Source organism: Cygnus atratus, chromosome 1 (assembly GCF_013377495.2).
Source record: "Cygnus atratus isolate AKBS03 ecotype Queensland, Australia chromosome 1, CAtr_DNAZoo_HiC_assembly, whole genome shotgun sequence".
NCBI lineage: Eukaryota > Metazoa > Chordata > Aves > Anseriformes > Anatidae > Cygnus > Cygnus atratus.
The window spans coordinates 164,125,859-164,149,363 of NC_066362.1; the positions used below are offsets into that span (position 1 = coordinate 164,125,859).

At 40.5% G+C, this 23,505-nt stretch overlaps 1 protein-coding gene across 1 annotated transcript; it reads left to right on the top strand.

Annotated features, from left to right (window-relative positions):
* The first annotated feature begins 4,267 nt into the window (after window positions 1–4,267).
* Window positions 4,268–23,220, top strand: FBXL3 (F-box and leucine rich repeat protein 3). Its single transcript, XM_035561297.2, has 5 exons — window positions 4,268–4,546; window positions 9,074–9,437; window positions 10,854–10,976; window positions 14,045–14,216; window positions 18,240–23,220. The coding sequence occupies exons 2-5, from the start codon at window positions 9,075–9,077 to the stop codon at window positions 18,881–18,883; spliced, it is 1,302 nt and encodes a 433-aa protein (XP_035417190.1). The 5' UTR covers window positions 4,268–4,546; window position 9,074; the 3' UTR covers window positions 18,884–23,220.
* The last annotated feature ends 285 nt before the right edge of the window (window positions 23,221–23,505 follow it).

Consider the following 23,505-nt stretch of genomic DNA (forward strand, 5'->3'; position numbering starts at 1 on the left):
AACAAAAAAAACACTGCTGCACAACAGCAGCTGGGAGAGTGAGGAGTGAGAAACCTCCCTGCAGACACCAAGGTCAGTGCAGAGGAGGGGGAGTGCAGTGCAGAGGTGCTCCAGGTGCCGGAGCCGAAGCCCCCCCCGCGGCCCACAGAGAGGCCCCTGGTGGGGAAGGCAGACCCCCGCAGCCCATAGTGTACTGCAGCAGAGCAGATCTCCATGCTGCAGCCCATTCAGGAGCTGCCCAGGAAGGTCGGCACCCCACGAGAGGGACCCCACACCAGAGCAGCTCCCAAAGAGCCCACAACTTTGTTTCTCACAGTATGGTCTGTACTACTGTATGGCCTGGGTCCATATATCTTGATCTCCCTCCAGGTGGAGGCAGGGCACAACTACACCCCTCCCACCAGCCAAATTACATGTTCTGGCAAGCCCCAGGTGCTTACTGCTGTTTGAACTTGATGTTTCCCACAAATAGGTGCCTACTGGTAGGACACTGGATCTATTCTTCCAGCACGCTTGTGCATTCAAGGAATTGGTGAACAATATCTGGGTTTCACACCTAATGCTGGGATATGGGAGTTAGAAACAAAATCCTGGACCCATATTTGAAAAACTGTGTTAGGGTGTCCACGCAGGAGCCCAGGTACCCTGCTTCAGTGCCTAGTTAGCCAGGCATTCAATCCTAATACAAATGCTGGCCCCCTCTTATCAATAAACCTGTCTGGGATTTTAACTTCACCACTGCTATCTTGCTGAGCACGTTAACTCCTCACCCGCTGGCAGAGACAGCTATGCTGATTTTCAGGGACACCCACAGAACAGAGAAAATTCCCGCAAAACAAAAAGCTCCTGTACCAGTACACTGTCAGGTCAGCCTGACCTGGCACTATCACTTTCTGTCAGTCTCAAGTGTTGTTCTCAGCTGGTGACCCACGGCCCATGACATGGAAACGTTCAGTTCTTGCCTGTGCTGTCATTCACATGGCTCACCACACTCAGCCCGTCCAGTCTGAACTCCTTGCCAAAGAGAGGCCATGATATTACTGCATTGGAGATGCACCAGGAAATGGAGGATTTTACTATGTAATCCTACAAAACATAGAAGAGTGATATCATAGCTTTCACAGATGAGGATTCATCTGGAAGGAATCACTATCGACTCCAGAGATAGAAATAATATCCAGACATTGAGTTTTGAAGAACCTTTTAAAGCAATTAACCCCAGCATTTACTGCAGCATGAACACCACCTCCAAGTAATCCACCTGCTGCAGGCAACACTCTGCCTTGCTGTCACTCATCCTTAGTTTTATATTTTTATTTTTCCGTGCACATGAGCATCGGAAGGTCCTGTCTGCAAGCCTTAAGCTGAGACCCACTGATTTAAGGACCATTTCACCTGTGGCTCCTTTTTTTAAAAAAGGGTGAGTTTCAGTTCCTATTCTATATGGCCTTCTTTGTGATAGACAATACAGACTTATTTTATCAGTCCCTAGTGCTGTCTTCTAACAGCGTAAATGCTTCCTTTCTCCCAGAAAATCTTCCCTGACTGGTCAAAATCCAAAGACTGGTCAAATCCAAAGACTGGTCAAAATACAGAATTATCTGAAAAATGTAGTGACTGTATGACACGATGTCCTCCGTCACCGCTGAGCCATTCGGGAAGATTAAAATTGTTCAAGAAAATGTTGATGAGATACCTTGGTAATTCTAGGTCAAGACCAGGTGCACTACATGCAACTCACTCAATATTCAGAGCTGAGTGAGGGACCCTTTCAGAAGTTTCACATTACCATTCCTCTCATGGCACTTCTCAGCCACAGTCACTGGTGATGTTTCCAGAATGCCCCACAGCTCTTTCACAAACCAGCCCAGAGACCTATGAATGCCGTCTTTGGACCTTTGCTACTTGGACCTTTCTTTCTCTGCTGTCACCAGCTACCTCAGAGTCCAAGAGCTCTATAAACACCATGGCTTTGCCCAGAGCCAGCTACAATGTGCCAGAAGATACCCACATCACCAGCTCCTAGGTTTTCTTTTATTCAATCCTGGCAAACTCCCCCATTCTCATGCTTTGCCAACAGATGCTACTGACACAGCTTGCAGTGCTTTCCACCATGTCCTGGGCCTGATTTTGTTCAGTGTAGAGCTGCCGCTGCCCTCCTTGATGATTTTAGCTGCTACACCCCCTACTAGTGTGATACACAGAGTTCCTGCTGCACTTGTCCTCTTCTCCTCCTACACTTAGCATGCCTAAAACTTACACAAGCAATTACAGCACAGCAAATAAGGGCACAGGCACTGAAGCAAACTTTTTTCATTCCAAATATCAGGCAGTAAAATAAAACTGTGAGGCAGTGTAACAAGTCTCTCCCAGTAAGTCAACACATCAACACTCAGATAACACATTAAGGGTTATAAATTACCTTGAAATAAGGAAATTGTAGGCCTGTTACATCTTCTGAGTCCTTTACCACACAACGTTCTTTTTTATTATTATTATTATTATTTTATTTTATTTTTCTGCAGACACCAGATTTTCATCAGAGCATTAGTCTTGGTGAAAAGGTATTTCTGACCTTGCATGACATGGATCAGTCACATCGTATCACCAGCATAACACCACCTGAAAACAATACAGGAGGCTATCAGGAGGAGCATGAACTGCTCGCTCTGCATTCATTATTAAGCAGTAGATTATAAGCACAGGTACTGGGGTCAACCCATTCTACCTTCCTTTCCCACATATCCAGAAACTTTCAAGTTCTGTATAACTTGTCATTACCAGAAACTATAACTGGGGGCTGTTATCTTCCCATCTTTAGACAGCCAACCCTTATGAAGTAGAACAGTGACAATGAAAGAAACCTAACATTTATAGGTGGAGACAGTGGAACAGTTCCTTCAGTTTTCTTGAGTGAGAATTGGCTTCAGCCACAAAAACACCTTGTTATCTTCCAAGTTTTATGAAGCTGTTCTGTAGAACTCAACAAGTGACAGTCACAGTCACACAGCTATTATATGCTATTACAAGCATGACTGAGATACTCATTAATGCTCAAAGTGATAACCCACCTCTTATCTCAAGATTTTCCTGAAAAGCTGAAGGCTGAACACTGAGACTTGCAAATACACGCGGAACTATAATGGCTGAGCTACAGGAAATGTCTCAAGACGTGTTAAATTTGAAAGTGATTTTATTACAGAAATTCAATATTGAAATGAACATTTCTCATTAAAAAGCATTGCTTTTTCTCTACAAGTAATTTTTCTCCCACCAGTAATCTCAAGGAATTAGATTTAGAACTGAAAGTAAAACAAACCAATCAAAAAAAAAAAAAACCAACAAGCTTCTTTTTATCGGCCTTCAATTATGTAATAAAATGCCACAGTATTATTATATTTTATTCATGTAGGGTGCTTCTTGAAGAACTGAGGGATGCTGACATCTGAGAGATGAACTGTTATCCTGTTTCAAGACTGGGAAATCATTGGACCACATCTGGCTATTTTTATGAAATTTATGTTGGAAATCAGGACTGAATTGGAGCTATTTCACATTTCTGTATGTCCTGGGAACTTCAACTTTATAAATTTCTGTCCTTTACAAGACTGAAGAATGTGCTGTGTGGGATTGTTCAGCCTGGAGAAGAGGAGGCTCAGGGGCGACCTTATCGCACTCTACAGCTACCTTAAAGGAGGCTGTAGCGAGGTGGGGATTGGTCTATTCTCCCATGTGCCCGGTGCTAGGACGAGGGGGAATGGGCTAAAGTTGTGCCAGGGGAGGTTTAGGTTGGATATTAGGAAGAACTTCTTTACTGAAAGGGTTGTTAGGCATTGGAATAGGCTGCCCAGGGAAGTGGTTGAGTCACCATCCCTGGAGGTCTTTAAAAGACGTTTAGATGTACAGCTTAGTGATATGGTTTAGTGGAGGACTTGTTGGTGTTAGGTCAGAGGTTGCACTCCGTGATCTTGGAGGTCTCTTCCAACCTAGATGATTCTGTGATTGTTTGAAGGGGCAATATCACACCGACATTTCCAGCCAAAGGGAGCCGCCATACACCACTCTATCTTCTTCACCTAGTAATATCCCAAGAACTTTATTCCCACTGATGTCTGCTTTCTCTACTACATTTATTCATAAGGCTAGCCTGGCACTGCCCATCCAAATTACTCCTACATTTAACTCTATTAGCGACGAAAACGCCACTTCGCTCCTCCCTCCCGCCCCGCCCAACGGCCCCAACGGTCCCAACGGCCCCGGGGCGGCCGTTGAGGGGCGGCCCCACCCTCGGCGCAGGGAGGGGGGGGGGCGGTGTCGCCTCACAGCGCGCCCGCCGCCATTTTGGCTGCGGTCGCGTCGCTTCCGCTGCCGCCCAGTAAACAGGGAAAGAGGGAGAGGGGCGGCGGGACGGGGCGGCCAGACACACAGATAAACGGAAAGATAGACGGTCGGCGACGGCTGCCGTGGAGGGGCTCATGTGGCCGGAGCGGAGGCGCCAGCGCGGCCCGAGTCCTGGTTGAGGCGAGGCGCAGCGGGGAGCCGCCAGGTGAAGGGGCTCGGGGTGGGAAAGGAGAGGTGGGGGGCGGCGGAGTCCTTGTGCTCCTCGTCGTAACCCTGATAAATAGCCGTAATGCCCCCTTGGTTCCGCCTCGAGTGAGTGTTCGCAGCAGTTTGGGGTGGGGGTGTGTGTGTGGCTCGCCCCCTCTTCTGATCCGCGTCCCCGCTCCTCCGGTTGTTTCTAGAACAGCCTTACTCCAGGTGTAAACAACGTGGGGAGCTCCGCTAGGCTGCTCCATAATAAAGCGTGACCAGCAGGGTATAAACAGTCGTGCGCTGCCCACACCCCTTTTTATTATTTTATTTTTAACTGCCATCGTGTTCTTGCTCGGCGCTATAAACAACGTTCAGCGTGTGCAGTGTTCCTCCTCCCAGTCGGTGACTGAGCTACGTGGTCATGGCTGAGCAGGACCATACCACAAACGAGATACATAGCTCCTGTTGTGCCCAGGTGCCCAGCTCAGAACCAAGATGTTATTCTAGGCTGAGAAATTCATTTGGGAAATCTTAACAAGTTGGGCACTGTGTTATCACACCTCTTTTTATCCTGGTAGAGTTGGCTGGTTTCTTTCCTTCTGTCTTTTGTTTTGTTGCTGTTTTGTTTTCCTTTCTGTCAGTGTCTTAGCTTTTTTAAAGCAAACTTAGTTACAGCAGTGATTTTGAAGAACAGGTCGGTGGTATGTCCTGAGTATGCCGGAGGGAATTAAAAGGAAGAGTGATGGTTCAAACACTGAAGGAAGTGTTAAACAATCATTGTTTGAAAAATACATCTGCTGATAATTAGTACTAAGTAATGAGTATACATTAATATGCTCATATGGAATCTTGCATCAGTGTCTTCCTTACTGAAGTTATTTCTGGTGGCCTTGGATTCAAAATGGTTAAATGTCTGGACTATCAGGCACACAAACAACAGAGAACTTAACTGCCCAATTTCATTTGCCTGTTCTTAATCAAACTTGCAGAAGGGTTTACTCTTTTAATTGTTCTGGTTTTTTTAGAGGTCACTTTTTATGGCTCTGTTAATTTCTGTAGAGAAATGTGCATTCTTTCAATTCTGCATTTGTTTTACAATTAGGCATGCTAAGAGGTTGAAACCAATACATTTTTAAAAATCTGTTCCAGTACTTTACTGAAACGAGAAAAAGACAAAAGAGTCATCTAAGGCTTAAGATCGTTGTTTTTACTCTCTTAGCTTAGACTACTTTAGGACTAGGACTATTTTTCAAAAATCATGGTTCTCTCTTTTTCAATTTCAGAAGCATCCAAGATGTCAGTAACAAAAAAAAGTTCTCTGGAAACGTCTTTTTCCATCCACTACTTTTTAATAACATCTTATTTTCTTGGAAGGTTGTGATCTAAAGACCATCATCAGTACAGTTCTAGTGATGATTTTTTTTTGTCTGTAAAAACTTAAGATAACACCCTGCAACTTCACAAGTGGGTTTTGATCTGCGACCACTGTATATTAATTAGAACTCATCAGAGTTGGCCAGTGAGCTCCAAGGTGCAACTTGTAAGTTGGCTGTTGATGACCTGGTCCAGTTCTATCAATCATGTGTCAGAGGTTCTTTCCAGCTGAAAAAAATCATAGTTCTGTCAGTAGCAGTGAGTTCCTTGTCATTTCTTCTAGAAAACTGCCAGATCTCCTGCTTGTGTCTCTGAAGAGGTTACTTAGTAAATGGATTGTGAATGGAAATCAGCTGTATTCCGTGTGCACAATAGTCCCTAAATGTGATGGGGAGAAAATTCAGAGCTTGACCCCCTGAAGCTGTGATGAAATAGCATGCGAACTAGAAAAATCGTGCACTTACATTAGCTTATTAGCAAAAGATGAGGCAGGGTCTCTGTGAAACAAGACTTGGAGAGCTAAGTCTAACTTCACCACACGTAGTTTTTACAGACAAACAAGAAATGGATTGGAAATCAAATATCAGGCATGTGCCATCTCAGTTTTGGCAAGTGAGCAACTTGCATATGGTAATTGCTCATTAGAAGCTAGTTGTTTTGAATATGTTTAATGTTTAAAGGAATATTTCAGTTCAGACTAGCTTATTGCAGATAAACGCTAAGCATAGTGCAAAAATGTTATTGTAAACATAAGTGTGACAGGTCCCCAGTGGATTTGCTAAACTAATTAGCAAAAGGATTAGGTACTTGTTTTGACTATGCTGCTTTCACAGTTGCAAAGTCCACTTCCTTCATCTTTGTTAGATGCAGGTGATTAAAAGTGACTGTATCCAGTTTTATTGCTTTCCCATCTGTGCAGTGAAGATAGCAGCTCAGCCATGGAACTCTCTCTCAGGTGGAAAGCTCGTTTCGCCATTGCAGTCATATTTTGCATAGGTTTATAGTCATGAGCTGGGGATCACAGTAAGTAGTTCTCATGAACTAAGAAGAGGTTTTCTTGCTCTTATGATGGTGAAATACTATGATTGTCTGCAGAGCTAGTGGGATGAAAGAATCAAGAGAGAAAATGTGTTCATCAGTCTTTCATGACAGTATATTCAGGTTTGATCACAGCGTTTTATAAATAGTCACAGACCCCAACTGATAGCTCGCTATTGTCATGTGAGTAGGAGGTATGATTAAAGTGTCTTCAAAGATAGATGAAGAGATGTTGGCTTTGAGAAAATAAGCTGTGATGCATTGGATGATAAAACAGTATGATTTTTTTGTATGGGTATCTAGGGTATTGCATTTCGTGTTAAAAAGACCTTTAAGCTTTTACTTGGTTGTAGTACATAGCAGGGAAAGTTAATTGTTCAGACACCAAGTGAACTGGACAAGTGTCCTGGTTGTGGCAGGCATAAAACTTATTTTCTTCACAGCGGCTGGTATGGTGCTGTGTTTTGGATTTAGGAGAAAACTAACACTGATAACACACTGATGTTTTAGCTGTTGCAGAGCAGTACTTACACACAGCCAAGGACTGTTCAGCTTCTCTCTGCCCTGCCAGTGAGGAGGCTGGGGGTGCACCAGGAGCTGGGAGGGGATAGAACCAGGACAGCTGGCCCAGGCTGGCCAAAGGGATGTCCCATACCATAGGACATCATGTGGAACAATAAAATTTGGGGAGCTAGGTAAGGGAGTTGCTCAGGGATGAACTGGGCATCAGTTGGCTGGTGGTGAGCAATTTGTCTTGCGCATCAGTTGTGTGCTATTCCCCCCCCCCCCCCTTCTTTCTTATTGAACTGTCCTTATCTCAATGCATTAGTTATCAGACTTCTTTTTCTCCAAATTCACCTCCCCACCATCCTGCTGTACAGTTAGCTGCCTGCAGGCTTAAACTGCAAGAATGTGTAATAGTGTTGCACCTGTAATTGCACTTGAACACTAAACCAAAATGATTTCACTGTGTGTGAAGTGCATATTTATGGTCCAGAAATCATGGCAGGATTGGAGGTGATTATACATATCAAGCCTACTCTGCCACCCTGGTTGTCTTAGGTTTTTAGGGACTTGAATTGAGCGTATAGTAGTTTAGTTTGAAGTCTCATTCATAGGCTTCAAGGACGTGGTGTGCGTCACATTCAGGCTTTTAAAAATAAATGTCTGGATGCAAGTTCAGTTTTAAGCTGGCGTGTACAAAAGAACACACTTTGATCAACACCTGATGCTAAATTTGAAATGTGCATAGTGGTGTTTTTCATATTAAATATGTAAAGTTATACATAATTTGTTCAAATGAGACCGTTAGGGAAGAAGTATATGCTACTGGGAATGAGGTAACCTTTTGCCTCAGTTTTGCTTAACTTAATATGATTTTGAAGAAAGTTTGACTCTTCTGTGATCTTCCTTTCTTTTTTTTTTTTTGTGGGTTGGACCTTCCAGATTGTTTATCGGAAATCTTTCACAATCCCTATTTACTAATTGGCTGGAAAAACTAAAGCACACACGTTCTTGATGAAATATGTTTTTTAAGGATATTGATTTAAAACAAACATACTGAAGTAACCTCTTTGCTTTTAAAAAATAAAGTTATTTCTGTCTGGGAATAAAAATTAACTGGCCAGATGCAATACCTGCTAACACGTATACATTCTTCCTTGTTTTTTTCTACTTTTTTGCCTGTCTTTTGCTTTCTACAATTTCAAATGTTGTTATTTCTGGTAAATAGGAGTAGTGGAGCACTACGAATAATAACTGTTTGCAAAATAGTATGGAAGAATGTCTTCCCATTAGTGGGAAAGTGAGGTGATAATCAACCAAAAAGGTGAAACAAATTAGGTTCAAAGTGTTCTCAAACACAAAAGCAAAACACTGAAAAGACAGTGGCTATTGTAAATAGGTTGGTGGTGTTAGTGACTAGGAAAGTAATGTTAAATTCACCTATCTAGGTGGTAGTATGATTTTTAGACATGCATTTCAAGCTCATTGCTACTTGTCTTTTTTCTTTGTTCAAAATCATGGTTACAGAAAAGGTGCATCTTCACCTCCACAATTTTCTATAAATACCGTTCTTTTGAGCTGTCTTACACTTAGAAAACTTACAGAAATTTTCTTGTTCTTGCAGAATGAAACGAGGGAGGAAAACTGATGAGGCCAACAACAGTTCATCTGAAGAGACGAGTGAGAAAGAATCCAAGAGACACAAGATCGCAGATGAGAAAGCCATAGTCGCGCAGAGTCCTGACTGGGGTAACCTGCTCCAAGACATTATCCTGCAGGTATTCCAGTACCTGCCCCTTCTGGACCGTGCTCATGCATCGCAGGTCTGCCGAAGCTGGAACCAAGTGTTTCACATGCCTGATCTCTGGAGGTGTTTTGAGTTTGAACTGAATCAACCAGCCACGTCTTACCTGAGGGCTACGCATCCTGAACTAATCAAGCAAATAATAAAGAGGCATTCCAATCACTTGCAGTATGTAAGCTTCAAGGTAGTATATTTTATAGGCTCCTTTAATACCTTTCTAAAAATGTGTTAAACTGTTTTTTTCATTTTATTAGGAATGTTTCAAGGAAATATACTCGAAACAGTTCTGATGATTCATCTAGATCAAAATCAAAGCATGAGAAGTACTCTGTTAATATCAGTAATTGAAATACTGTTGTTGGCAAATGATAACGGACAAAATCAAAACATTTTGACACACTGAAAGTTAAAGAGCATCACTAAATGTTAGGAAAGGCTTATGACGTGATCTTTGCGATTAGGATTATCAGTTAAGAGAGAATATGGCAGTTCTCAGCCTGGAAGACTTGGTGCTTAGGCCCAGTATGCTGAAGAAATGGGTTCTCCAGATGGGTATAGACACATCTTCTAATTCATTATTTATTTGAATATATTTTGGAGAACCAAACTTATAGTAGCAATTCTGAGCATGCCTTTTGAAAAGAAAAAGAAATGTCTTATGTAGCAAGGTGGACGTGCTATTTACTTGTTTCTCAGATCTGGCAGGTTTAATGTAGAAAGCATCAGTGTGGGTGGGTAGCTGAGGTACCTCTGCTGGATCATATGCATTGCAACGGCTTGATTTGATACTGGATGTAGACTGGTTATCCTAAGGTTTGCAAGTGCTCCTGTCTCTTTAGCTTCTGTTAAAAGTGAAAATGAACATTCATCAGGCATAGATCGATTTCTGAGAAGGTAGCATGGCATGTTGTAGACTTAAAGTTGATGTCTTGATCATGCTTTTTACTGTTCCGGAGGCCTACAAAGCTGTCATGACTACTGTGCTTAAGAGGGTATTCTGAAAGTGTATCTGAGAGTTGGGAAAGTGCCACTGGAGGCACATTAAGTGATTCAGTTGTGTAGCAAAATGATAATTAAGTGGTGTTTTTTTTTTTTCCAGGGTATCCGTTTCATATCTGTTGTGGTGTTAACAATGAAGGTTTAGCTGTGTATGTTTAAATGATAATGTACTTAATTCTCCAGCAGCTCTATTACGAGCTGAGTCACCATAATGGAAGCATCCTTTTCACACAGGGAAGGGTTTGTAGAATTCCCACATTCTGATAGGAAATACGGGGATGGGTTTTGGAGCCAAAAGAACGTTCACCTTTTTATTACTTGATGTCGACCGAATACCTTGGAACAGACTGCTCATCTGACCCTTCACCGTGCTAAGTTTTAGCAGAGGATTTAGGAGCGCAGTAAGTTGATAGCAAGCTATCTTGGATTTTTGATACTTGATTTTTTTTTTCCTTTCGGAGGAAAAAATAAAAAAGGACAGTGGTGAAGTCTCAGTGAGATGTTCTTCAACCATCACATTACAAAAGATAAAAAACATTAAAGTTTCATAACAGTTGTTTTGATGCAGTATTTCTGAATCAATACATTTATTTTTGTTAAGGTGGACAGTAGCAAGGAATCTGCAGAAGCAGCTTGTGATATTTTATCACAGCTTGTGAACTGCTCTTTGAAAACACTTGGACTAATTTCAACAGCCCGGCCAAGCTTCATGGATTTACCAAAGGTATTTTAATGTGTGTATTTTTCAATGTAAAATATTGCAGTGGTTTGTATAGTTTTGTTGTAACTTAATGAAAAGTTTTGTTGTAAGAATATGAATCTTTGGCAAAGAAAAATTAGTATTATTGGGCTCTATTAAAAAAAAAAAAAACAACAACAAAAAAACAACTGAGATATTCTACTAAGATGGGTATCTGAAGATTCCCTTGCTCTCTGTTTCTTGTGAGAACTTAGTCCTGATTTTATTTTCCAAAGTATTCCTGTCTTTTGGCTTCGATGTAATACCGGGTAGTGTGTTGCAAATCAGGAGGCTAGAGGCCTTACATCTGTAAAAGTGGTCGAGTTTCATCACTGTGGGAATTAGTCTTTGATTTCTCTTTAGAAAGTGGTATGATTGTGACTTTTCAGTGCGTTATGTCACAATGAAGTGTTGGATTCTTAGCTGAAGTGCACGGTATTTCTGGAATCTTTTGTCAGATTTCTACCAAACATGTCTACCAAAAATAAGATTGCATTAGAAGGCTTCTGATCTAAAAGAAGAACCTTTTGTATGTACTTCTGAGCAGGAATTCCTGCTAGTGAAATAGAAACGTACTATTGTGGAGGAGGAGGAGAGTGGTTGTGGCAGCCTGGGCAGCTTGTTATGTGCAAGAAGATCTTGGATGTCTGTCAGCCTCAATTCTAGAATCCAGTCGACATGGAGGTGAAGAAGCAGTTAGAGCTAAGCTTTTAGCTGGATCACAGTGATGTCATTGCTGATGGCAACAAGGGCAAGGAAGAGGTAGGGACAACCTCAGGAAAGGAAGTAGGATATAGGGTTTAAGCAAGGTTAACTACAGAAGGATTATCAATTATTATCCTTGGCAGTGACCACAGCCACGTCATGTATGTACCTTGAATATGTATTTTTAATCCTTAATTTTCAAAGAGGCTTTTGAGTTCTTATTTTTTTCTAGGGTTTTTTCTCTTTTTCAATGTGCTTTGAGACCATAAGAAAACCTAAACATTAGTGGGAAGAATTCACAGACTTAACATGTTCGTTAATGATACTTTGCTTAGCTCTTGTATGTTTTGCTGTTTCTTAATCTGAATGCTGCTTTAGCTTGTCTGTGCATTTTTCACTGGAAGGATGTATTGTGGTCCTATTCAGCTTGCTGAATAAATATTTGTAGTCATTCATGCTATGGTCTTTTGCAGCTTTGATTCTTTTAAAATACAGACTTTCTTCCTAATAAGTTCACATGGGGCCTTTTAAGAATGTGTTCAAAATAAGTCTAAATCAACTGGGCATAATTTGCCTTTTGATATTTACCACTCCAATAATTCTGTCACTGGCAAATGTTGCCAGCAATGATTCTTGTTTATTTGCCTTGACTACTAATGAAGCTAGAATAGAATTGGACCAAGAATAAGTTCCTCTGGGAAGTCATTGTTAAGAGGCCCATTGGTTGAGAAGCAGCCAAAGATGAATGGATCTAAAAAATAGTTAACACTGTAATTTTTTATCAGATTGTGTAGAAAGTCTGAACTACTTGGCGTATTATCATCATTGGCACTCTTCTCATTTCAAATAACGTAATGTCTGGTGAATATCTGTAAATCACATTTAGCACTATTTTGCCTTATCTTTTCCCTAAGCACATTCTACATGCATCTTCTAAAGAGTCTGTAATATCAGAATCTCAGGACTGTACTGTGGGCTGCATATATGGCAATATTCAAAAGACATAAAATCATGAGTTTTACATTTTGGCATACTATGTGTCTTCTGTTAATTGTTCAAACTACAATTTTAGGCATCTGTCCTTTACAAACATGTTTGATTTTTCTTTAACTTTCTATTTAATGACATTCTTAGTAGAGGGAGTTGCGTTCTAAATACGGAGAATAAAACACAATACCAGCACTCTGAATATAAAGTAAAAATATTAGTAAAGCGCCTTTTCCTCTCAGTATGTTATGTGTATAATCAGTGTTGTCAGTGCACATGGGAGTGGTATGTAAAGCCAAAATACTGAATGCTTCTGATTTGAACATTGTTTGCATTTGTCAACTGACTTGGCCAGTTTATGTTAATTTGAAAATATTAATTCCTGCTCTAAATCTAATTGTCTCTGACCTTTAGCAAAAAGCTCAAACATATCACCTAAAAGCAAATACGGTTGCCAAGCCTTTTCTCACATAACTGTATTCAGGATTGTGCATATGGCTCAGTGGCACAGTGTTGAAATCAAAGTAAAAGGGATGCTTGGTGTAGTGCATAGAGGAAGTACTTTCTTGTAAATCTTGTAAGAAATCATGATTACAGGCTAGTTACTCAATTCCCTCATATCAGTGATGACTTCTATGAATACTGACCTATCTGTTCCTTAGTTTATGTTTTTCAAGGCATTCTGGGCTCTCCGTCTTTACTGGTGAGTTTTGGTCATTATGCAAAGGTGCTCAGGAGCAACCTTCAATGTTGAACCCACTTTATTTATGCTGCTTAACTGGCAATTAATTGATTACCTGTTTCCTGGCTCTTGACCACCACAATTGGCTTTATAAGACGAGTAATTCCAACCCTAAGTACTCTGTGTGGGTGGCAGTCAGGCAGTAGTGCTATTTGGCTTTGGGCACTTCTGAATAGTATGGTCTTGCCACACTTGGCTGTTTGCATCTCACCGGGGCAGCATAACTCACCACAGGGGACTTTCTGCTCTAGAAGATGCTACTTTAAAAATGTGACTTGCAAATTTTCCTTGAAATGAGAGCTGCTGAGCTCTCGCTTTGCTTGTGGCCTTCCTATAGCTCTAAGTTCATGCAGTGGGTTGTTCTGGGTCAGGTTGTCAGTTTGTTTAGTGTTAGATGTTCTGATTTGTCAAATACTTGGCCCGATAGCAAAAATTATTATACTTTGTTTTACTCAAAAATGTCTACTTTACTATTTTTGATTAAAGTGATATCAGATTAATAGAAGGCTCTTTCAGCAAATGTTGTGAATAAGTAAAAGAAAACTAGGACAAGTGTGTACAGCATAAAGCCGTTGAGGTTTTTTTCAGATACCAATTTCATTTAAACTTTTTTTTTCAGTCTCACTTTATTTCTGCACTGACTGTGGTGTTTGTAAACTCCAAATCACTCTCTTCGCTTAAGATTGATGACACGCCAGTAGATGATCCATCTCTCAAAGTGCTAGTGGCTAATAACAGTGACACACTCAAGCTGCTGAAAATGAGCAGTTGTCCTCATGTTTCTCCAGCTGGTAAGCTACTGTATTTTGTTTTCTAAAGTGTACACGTTCACTTCTGTCTGAAAACTGGTAAACTGCTGAAAAAAAGGCATGGGGTGACAGTGAGGTTGAATGTGGTATCTACAGCAACTGTTACTAAATAGAATATTAGCTGATTGTCAATCCATCAATCCCACCGCTTTTCTCTGCGGGAGTCTTGCAGATTGACTGCTGAGCTAATAATAAAATAGTGTGTGCTCTGGACAAGCACATAACCTGTTGCAGAGGTTCAAAGAGCACGTATTGACTTGCTAGTGCATTATTTCTGCAGTGAGTATTTAAGTATTCCAGTATAATTAAGACTTTCCAGGCTGAGTTCCTTTTCACCAGTTAGTTAAGTACGGGTTCTGAGTGCTGAAATGCCATGGATTATGAAGATGCTGGCACAGTCATTCTGGAAGAAAACAGCTTAATCTTTTGCTGGAGAGCAAGTGCAGGCAACATCAAAGAAGGGGAGATTTGTGTCAGCTGTACAGAACTTCTGCTATTACCAATTACGTTTAATTAGCACTGTGTGTAGCGAGAATTAAATTAGCTTGTATCAGAATGAAAATGTTGAAGTTCATTGTTGAATGTCATATTTTGTTGAAGTTAATAGAATTAATGTTTGTGGAAGGTTTATGCAATGCACAGCAAGCATAAGATTGCTGTCACAGCCCGTCAACTTCACATTTCTGGTTTTTGCTGAGAAATGGAAGAGGAATCATAAATAAGATGCCAACAACTTCATTAAATTCCTCCTCTGAGGATAGGTAGAAACTATGGTTACCATCGTTTGCTTCTTGCCAGTGTACTGCAACTGTAAATATTACATGTAAAACGTACCAGCAGGACCCCTAGTATGGGGAAAATGATACTGTAGAAAGGTCACAGCGTTGTAATGATAACAAACAGAACACAAACTTAATACTTTTGCCAGGTGTAGCTTGCAGACCAAAGCTTGTCTGGTTTTGTAAAAAGTCCTGAGGATGCAGGTTGTTTTGCAGCAGGCTTGTCCAGCAGAGTGTTTACTAGCTTGTTAACTGGAATGTTATTTCCGTCAGAGCTTCGTAGTTACAGATAGGGGGTTGTTTAAATTAGCTTGAGTGACTGTTTTTTCCTGACTTAAAACATAATTTGAGAATCTCTCTGTGCCTGAGGAGTACAGGAGCTGTAACAATGTCTAGAAAGAAGAAGAGGATCCAGCAGTAATTTATAGCTAGGTGTGGGATGTCATTCCCTTGAACTCGGATCCAAGAACAGCCTGGTCATATCAGCTATACTAGACTGCACTAGTTTGTGGCTAATGCTTGCGAGAAGGCTTTATGGAACAAGGGAATGTATAATTTGGGAGAGGATATGGGTCTGCAGAGTTGCTGGACTGGTATATGCTGTTTGATCTGTACTTTGTGATGTTTTAAATTGAAGGAGCAATGGGAAGAAATGGCGATGCCTGCTTAAGGAACAAGGAACACAACTGTTGTCGTTCCCTGATTTGGAGTGAACAGGATGGGATCAGATGTGCACGTGACAGAACTGGAGTGCTAAGCAAATGGCAGAAGAATTTGACTGCTTAATCTAGGTTTGGGTGTGCCTTGAGATAGAGAGAAAAAAGTAGAACAAAAGAAAGGAGCTGGTATGTGAGTAGTTGGCTTCTTAGCGAGCAGACTGCAAAAATGAGACTCTTAAAAGTGAGAAACTCTGAGCATTGAGACTTACCTGTATTTCTTTTTCTTACGGGAATGTTGTAATTACCAGGCTGCTATAAATTGTGGAACAACTATAATTGAACCAAAAGGGTCATGAGTTATGCGAAAGCAGTTACTTGTAGATGCGCTTTAAATGTGTAACTGCAATCTGAAGGCACGTTTCAGGGTGAGGGGGAGATGTTTGGTACTAGACTAGTTCATAAGAATGTTATTAGTGAAGGACAGAGGAGAGCAATGCAAGTAATGCAAAGAGAGACCCCACTACTGCTGGGGTAAAGGAAAAAGATTGACTTCAAGCTGCGAATCGTTTCCAAAAAATGCTCTGAATAATCCCTAGCTTACTGTACAAAAACAGGACAGCATGTTTGGGTTTGGTCTGGAGTGTGTAGTGGCAGTGATGTATTTCTAATCTTTTGTTAGCATACCTAGAATTTCTTCTCCTTGCTGTTTCCAACCTGAACTTCAGCTTGCCTGTAGGACTGCAACAATACCTTGTAAAAATTATTTCTAAATAATTATTTTTAAATCCACATCTATCTGGTGCTATTTATTACTTGAAATACTGCATGTTGCAGTATAGTGGGAATTGAAAGTATTTCTGTAAAGGCTGTGACTCCGTTTGGCTTCAGGGGTGGTAGAGTTGTATCTCTGAATGAAGAGCAGCAGAGAAGAATGGATGCAGTGGCCACATCAGCAGTGTGGTGCACAGCAGAGGGTTTTTGAGGCAAATCTGTGCAGTATGCTATCAAAGCAGTTTACCTCTTGGTGGCATGAAGGTTGAGGCAGTGCTTAGGGATGTTGTGGGAATGTAGCAGTTGCAGCACAGGCTCGAGGCAGGCCCTCCAGCTGGCTAACCATCTACACAGTGCCCTGCGTGTGGAACTGACAGTGAAGGCAGATTTCATAGCCTGCAGGTGATGTGGGTGTGCAATCCTAGACCATAAAGGAACACAGCAAGCTGAACCCCACTTCTTCCTTTTTTGGATTGCACTAGTCAATAACATACCTTTAAAGTTAACAGATGACTTTACGAAGGATGTAAGAGGGGTGAGTGTAGATGTTAAATCTGTAGCAAGTCGTTTCCTGAAACTAGTGATGAGAGGAGGCTTGTGAATCCTGCTACTTGAAATAATTCAAACAGCTTCAACAAACCAGCCTATTAGAAAGCAGCATGCCTGAGTATGCTTACATACCACAGCTGTTTTTACAGGAAAGAGTTGCAATAAGAGTTGAATTAAAATTCTGTTTACCTAATTTTTTATTCATCTGTCAATCTTTTTATGTTTGAAATGACAGTACTTGATGCACTTGGAGAAACTCTTGCAAATTCTCAGGTGGAAAATACCTACTTTATTCATGCAATATTTTTACAAATTTCTTTTTTTAGGCTTAAAATAGGCTTCTTGAATTTAATAATCACATCTTACTATAAAAAGACGGTTATTTTTCTTCCTATTGCTTCAGAGCCATAGTTGGTTGAGCTCAGGTTTTTCAGTTCTATGTTAGATGTGTTCTCACTTCTCTATTAATGAAAATACCATATCCTGTTTCATCCTGTTGTCTGGGCCACGTGAAATGCAAATGCAGAGATCTGTGCACTTCTTGTATCTGCAGATAGGATGAATGGAAACTTTATAGGCTGCATTAAACCCTTTTTGTTAATGTCTGTTTCTTCCATGGGCAGTGAGTTGGATTGATTCATTAGAGGGAGAGAGTTTGAAAAAACATTGTTCTAGGAATTACTGCTCCCGGTTTTTAGTGTTTTCCCTCTTGTGCTGTAGCTTTTCCAAATTTCAAGATGTAGAGTTTATCAGTGTTTGTTCCTTCTAGCAGCAATGACTTCTCTATTTAATTAAAAGCAAACATCCATTTGAAGTTTGCATTCCTCAGGTGACAATTTCATTCTTGGCTGCTCAGTCAGCTACAGGCATAGGCAGCAGTAGTCCCAGAGCAGCCTATGGAGGTAACTCTATAAATAAGCCCCTTTACAAGAATGAATTTGTATATATATGTGGATTTATGACAGGGCAGAATGGAGTATGCTGTTTATATTTGTCTCACACAAAAATCAAATCCCACAGGAAGGTATACAATGTGGAGTGTATGTCTTTCTTTCCATGCACAAAGAAGTTACGTGAGAAGATTTGTTCTGGTTGTTCAGTATGATTCTATTTTGATACTATGTCTTGATTGCAAAGAGTAGGTATTTCAACGTGCACCTCCGTGACGCATAGCAACAAACTAATTCTTATGCTCCTTGTTTGTTTTTTAGTATATTTACCTTCATAACGATGTTCTGTTTTGTCAGGTATCCTGTGTGTGGCTGACCAGTGCCATGGTTTACGTGAACTGGCGCTCAACTACCACCTGCTGAGCGATGAGCTGCTGCTGGCTCTGTCTTCTGAGAAACACGTCAGGTTGGAACACTTGCGCATTGATGTTGTCAGTGAAAACCCTGGGCAGACTCAGTTCCACACCATTCAGAAGAGCAGCTGGGACGCTTTCATCAAGCATTCTCCTAAAGTAAACTTAGTAATGTACTTTTTCTTGTACGAAGAAGAGTTCGACCCGTTCTTTCGCTATGAGATACCCGTCACTCACCTTTATTTTGGAAGATCAGTAAGCAAGGATGTGCTTGGCCGTGTTGGCATGACGTGCCCTCGGTTAGTGGAGCTGGTTGTGTGCGCCAATGGATTACGGCCTCTGGATGAGGAGCTGATCCGTATTGCCGAGCGGTGCAAGTATCTGTCAGCTGTCGGCCTAGGGGAGTGTGAAGTCTCTTGCAGTGCCTTTGTCGAGTTTGTGAAGATGTGTGGCGGTCGTCTCTCTCAGCTTTCGATTATGGAGGAAGTTTTGATTCCTGACCAGAAATACAGCTTAGAGCAGATCCACTGGGAAGTTTCAAAGCATCTCGGTAGAGTCTGGTTCCCTGACATGATGCCCACATGGTAAAGTCCTTAAAAGACTTCAGGGCAGACGGAATAGCACCTTAAACCCAAGCTTATCACGTTGCAATTAACTGTGCAAGCTTACTTAATACTGTAGTTTATTACTGTAAGCCACTGCGTTGTTTGATGGAAAATTATTTAAAAATTATTTATGAAATCCAGAGTTAAAAATGAAAATCACGAATCACTCAAAACCTTTTTGATCCAAACAAAACCTGTTTTCCGTTTTAGATTTTTTTCATTGATGGCTCAAATTTTTATGGAAAAAAAAAATAAGCATTGAAATGTACCTGTACACTATTAGTATCAATATCCCATCCTTTGATTTTTATATGCTAATATTGAATGCAATTGGATTTGATCTAAAAGCAACATAAATTGCATGCTCTGCAGACTCTGGCAATTCTAAATCCAGTTACCTAGATGACAGGATTAAGATTATAAGGAAAATTGAGGAGGCTGTGAAATATGTATATTCTTTTATGTAAGAGTTGTAAAAAGCAAGAGCAATACACAATATTGTAAGTTAGATAATTAAAATACCGAATTCGCTACCTTATTCAGCAGACTATTAGATCCATCTAAAATTTATTTAGAGTGTAAACAAACAGTAGTGAGAGCTACCACAAGTGGTTTGCTTTTTTTTTCTTCTAGATGTTTTAATATAGTTTGCTTATGGGGTCTCAGATTCACGTCTAAACCTGTTTTAAGGTATTTATGTCTAGCTCAGGAAGCGCAAGCATTCTGGGGAAAAATGTAGATACATTGTATTTAAAAAACACATTGGAGTTAATGAGCTCTTCCTGCACATTAACCAGTTTTTGCAGCATATGGGTAGATGGAATGATGTACAGTTTATTAAATGGACGCTGCAGTGTTTAGTGGGATGACATGGATGTCGACAGTGTGAGATGAGAAAGGTGAAACTTTGGTGACCAAGAACCTTTTAACTAAATCATAGATACATTGGTTGCTTTCAGTTTGAGGAATAACGGTATTGTAACAATTGCTTAAGCTGTATAAATTAATTGTACACTGTAAATCTGTTTCAGAAATGTTTATGTATAAAGTGAATGTTTGATAGATGATCATTTTGTATACCTTTTAATTCAGCTAGTTCAATCATTTCATATTTAAAAACCTAAAAGCAGTAAACTTGTGTGAAGTAGAGCAATAGGCAAAAATTTGTTTTGAATATTTGGTAAATGAATATTTTTGTTTTGAATATTTGGTAAATCTTTTTTTTTTTTAAACTTTTAGTCTTATGTGGTGTAGGCGACATGCAGCCTGTGATTTGGGTGTGGCTTGTGACTTCATTTCTTACTGCCAACAGTTACATTATTTTTTCCCTCTATTAATTGGTAACGCTAAAGTATTGATGCGACTCATGAATGTGATTTTGAAAGGTGTGATTGGCCGTCAGCAAGGAAAGCTTCTCTGGCTGTACTGAACTTAGCTGGTGGCTTCTCCTTGTTTGAGCTGTACAGCTGATTCTGGTAATGAGTAGGTTTCTAATGCCTGTTTTCAGTAACGTTTATCCTAATGTAAAGTTCAATGGTAATACGCTTATGAGCATATTTAAGTTCATAACTGTATTTTGAGCAAGCACTGCTCAGTGGACTGGATGTCTTTATAGGGGAGTTATGTTTCTGTAGAGCTGTGGGATTTAAAAATCGCGGTTTATGAAATACACATTTTTGTATGAGAATTTGTTAATGTAATACTATAATATGCTTTTATTTGTATAAAAGGTGTCAATATATATAGCCCGTGACATTAAAAAAAAAAAACAAACAAAGCTCAGTGTTTTTTTTTTTATATTCTGACTCTCAAAGTTGCCTGTGTGGTGAAGTTGAGTAACGTTAATAATCTGGGGAAGAGGGGAGTGTTTTCACTAAGTTGGCGTATGAAGTAATCTCATCTAGTAATGCAGATAAAATCTCTTTGGACCTTGGCTCATGTTCTGATGCTGCCAAGGTAAGCGATACGTGGTCTGTGGCTCGCCGCTGTGGTAGCGGGAATAACTGAAAGGCGAGATGGATAACCCAGATACCACAACTTCCTCCTGCCAGGAACTCGGATCTTTGAATTCCAGCCTTCTGCTTCTCATGGAGAGAAATCCATCAGATCCTGAGGTAGCGAGCGTGCCGACGTTTGAAGGCTTTATGTGCAGTTGTAATTGAACTGCTCACCCCTGCAAGGTAACTGGTGTCTTTTTCTGAGAAGGTCTCTGTTCTGTTGCATAAACTTCTGTACCAACTAAGAAGGACTTCTTGATGTGACACACACTCAGTGTTCAAGAAGAAAACCACGTGAAGCAATCTTCTGTCTCTTTAGTTTAAGGTTTGCAGTTTTTATACATCAAACCAATCCTCAGCTCAACTAATCCAGTGATAAAACTTCCCAGGCATATCTAATTATTCTCAGGAAAGGCTACAATGCTCCTTTTTAAACAAGTCTTGTGATATTTTTATTTTGCTTTCTACATATTGGAATGATTGAATGATTTAAAAATTTAAAAATCTACAATGTAACTTGTAATAGGAATATCATACATAGGCTGTCACAGAGCCACTAGAAACATGAACGGTGGTGTCTTACAGCTGTATAAAATGATCTTTCCTGGGTTCATCTTTATCTCTTGTTTTCAGAAGATAATCCCATGTTAGACTGATTGTCCAGTTTTTGGGTAGTTGTTGTTAATGCAGGCAGTGACAAATCGTATCTCTGAACACAAGTTTTACATCACTTCAGTATTTGGATACAAAACCAGTCTTGAAAATTGATGCCAAACAGCTGAGATAATCCTGACACTAGCTTAAATTGTATCAAAACGGGAGTAATTTAACAGCAACTACATACATTAATTTTGTAGTTTCCTGTGATTTGCCTAAAGCTACAAACTTGTGAATTTAAGTGGGTTTTGCAGGATTTTTTGTAAGAAACTTTCAATAATATTATGCAAACATATTTAACTGCATAGATACAAACCAAAAGTATCTACTCCAGTTGATGTTAAAAGCTTGCTTCATTTTCTGTTAATTTAAAGCAGAATTGAACCGTGGCTCGTTACATTTGGAGTAGGCCTGATGAAAGCCTGAACACTGTTACTTTGCTTCAGAGGCACCTGTTCAGTGTCTGGCTGATCACAAGCGGGGTTGTAAAAGTAAGTTCTGCTGCTTTATCAAAAACTGGAGCATTGTGTTAATGAGGAATTTATTTTTTAAAATCTTAAAGTAACTCAGAACTTCAGTGTCTGTAGTTCAGGCTACAAAATGTGAATTAATTTTCCTAAAATACTGGTGCTGTAGAAACAAATACCTTGGAGATACGGTTTAGGTTTCCTTGTATCAAAACTAGGACAGTGAACCCACAATTAACCTTAGATGCCCCATAATATGATCTGTTCATCTGTTTCATTAGCTTTCTCTTGCAGGATTACATCCGATGCTGGCTGTTGTAGTTCTGTACTTTGAAATAGTGACTGGGGGGCATCTTCTGCATCCTCTTGGCATTTCATCGCAAAAAGCGAAGGAACGCAGGAAGCTTAGCTGTTGTGTTGTATGAGTAAGGAGAAGTACTCGTGGTTCCTTATGTTGTACTTCACCTGTTGTGTAATCTCATATGGATGGATATCAAATACATGTTAAAGAACCGTATGATCAAGATTGCCAGTTTGTGGGCCTTAGTCAGGGGCCATTATTTCAAAGACCAATTAAACCATTAAGGCAAGAGTTTTGGCAGATGTATCATAACCCCTTTGCTATTTTAACCTGCAGGAGCAGTATTTAATAGATAAGGTGCCACCCCCTGACCAAAGACCTGAATGTGGGGAGTCAGAAGGTGGGAGGATACATGGCATAGGAGGGAAGGAGAATTAAGTTTAATTTCTGAATTCCATAGCTTAAGTCTCTGAAGGTAACAAGTCTGGGCTGGGAGTCCTGTAGACCTACCTGATGGCTCAGCTGTGGTGACTTCAGTACCAGAAGAGCCTCAACAGTGCTGCCCCCACCCTCAGTGACAGGGCTGAAGGAGACAGCTCTCCCTCTACTCCAGCACGGCTGTGAGTGGGGTTTGTGGTGGGGGGGAGGCAGATGTTGCGGAGGGGTGGATGAAGTTTTGCCTAGCAGTGGAACTGTTAAGATTTCTCCTGTGAGATTTCATAACCTCATTCTTCTCACGCCAGCTCTGATGCTTGTGACATTACATGATCTATTGGCTAATTACAACTAATTAATTTTAGTTCCTTCTAACACAAGGTCAAGGTTCTTTTATTCTTATGATTTGAGTCAAATCACTGTGTACTCCCCTCTTTGGCTGCAGCAGGCCACTAATTCACCTTAAGGCCAATGAAACTGTTTGCTTCTGCTATACAGTCATAACCTCTGCAGCAGTGCTGCTCATTCAGCAAGGGCTATAAAAAAAAAAGTGACTTGTTCACTTGCACATGATTATGCTGCTGCAGGTGTGCTTTTGTGTATAAGGACCCCTGTGACCACAGGAAATTGAACACTGGCATTCTGGAAAGGGGGAACGAGCTGCTCTAGGCGCAGCCAGGAAAACTTCAAGGATGCCGGAGCTGGCACAACAATACTAATGCAAGCAGTATTTCAGTTGTGCATCAAA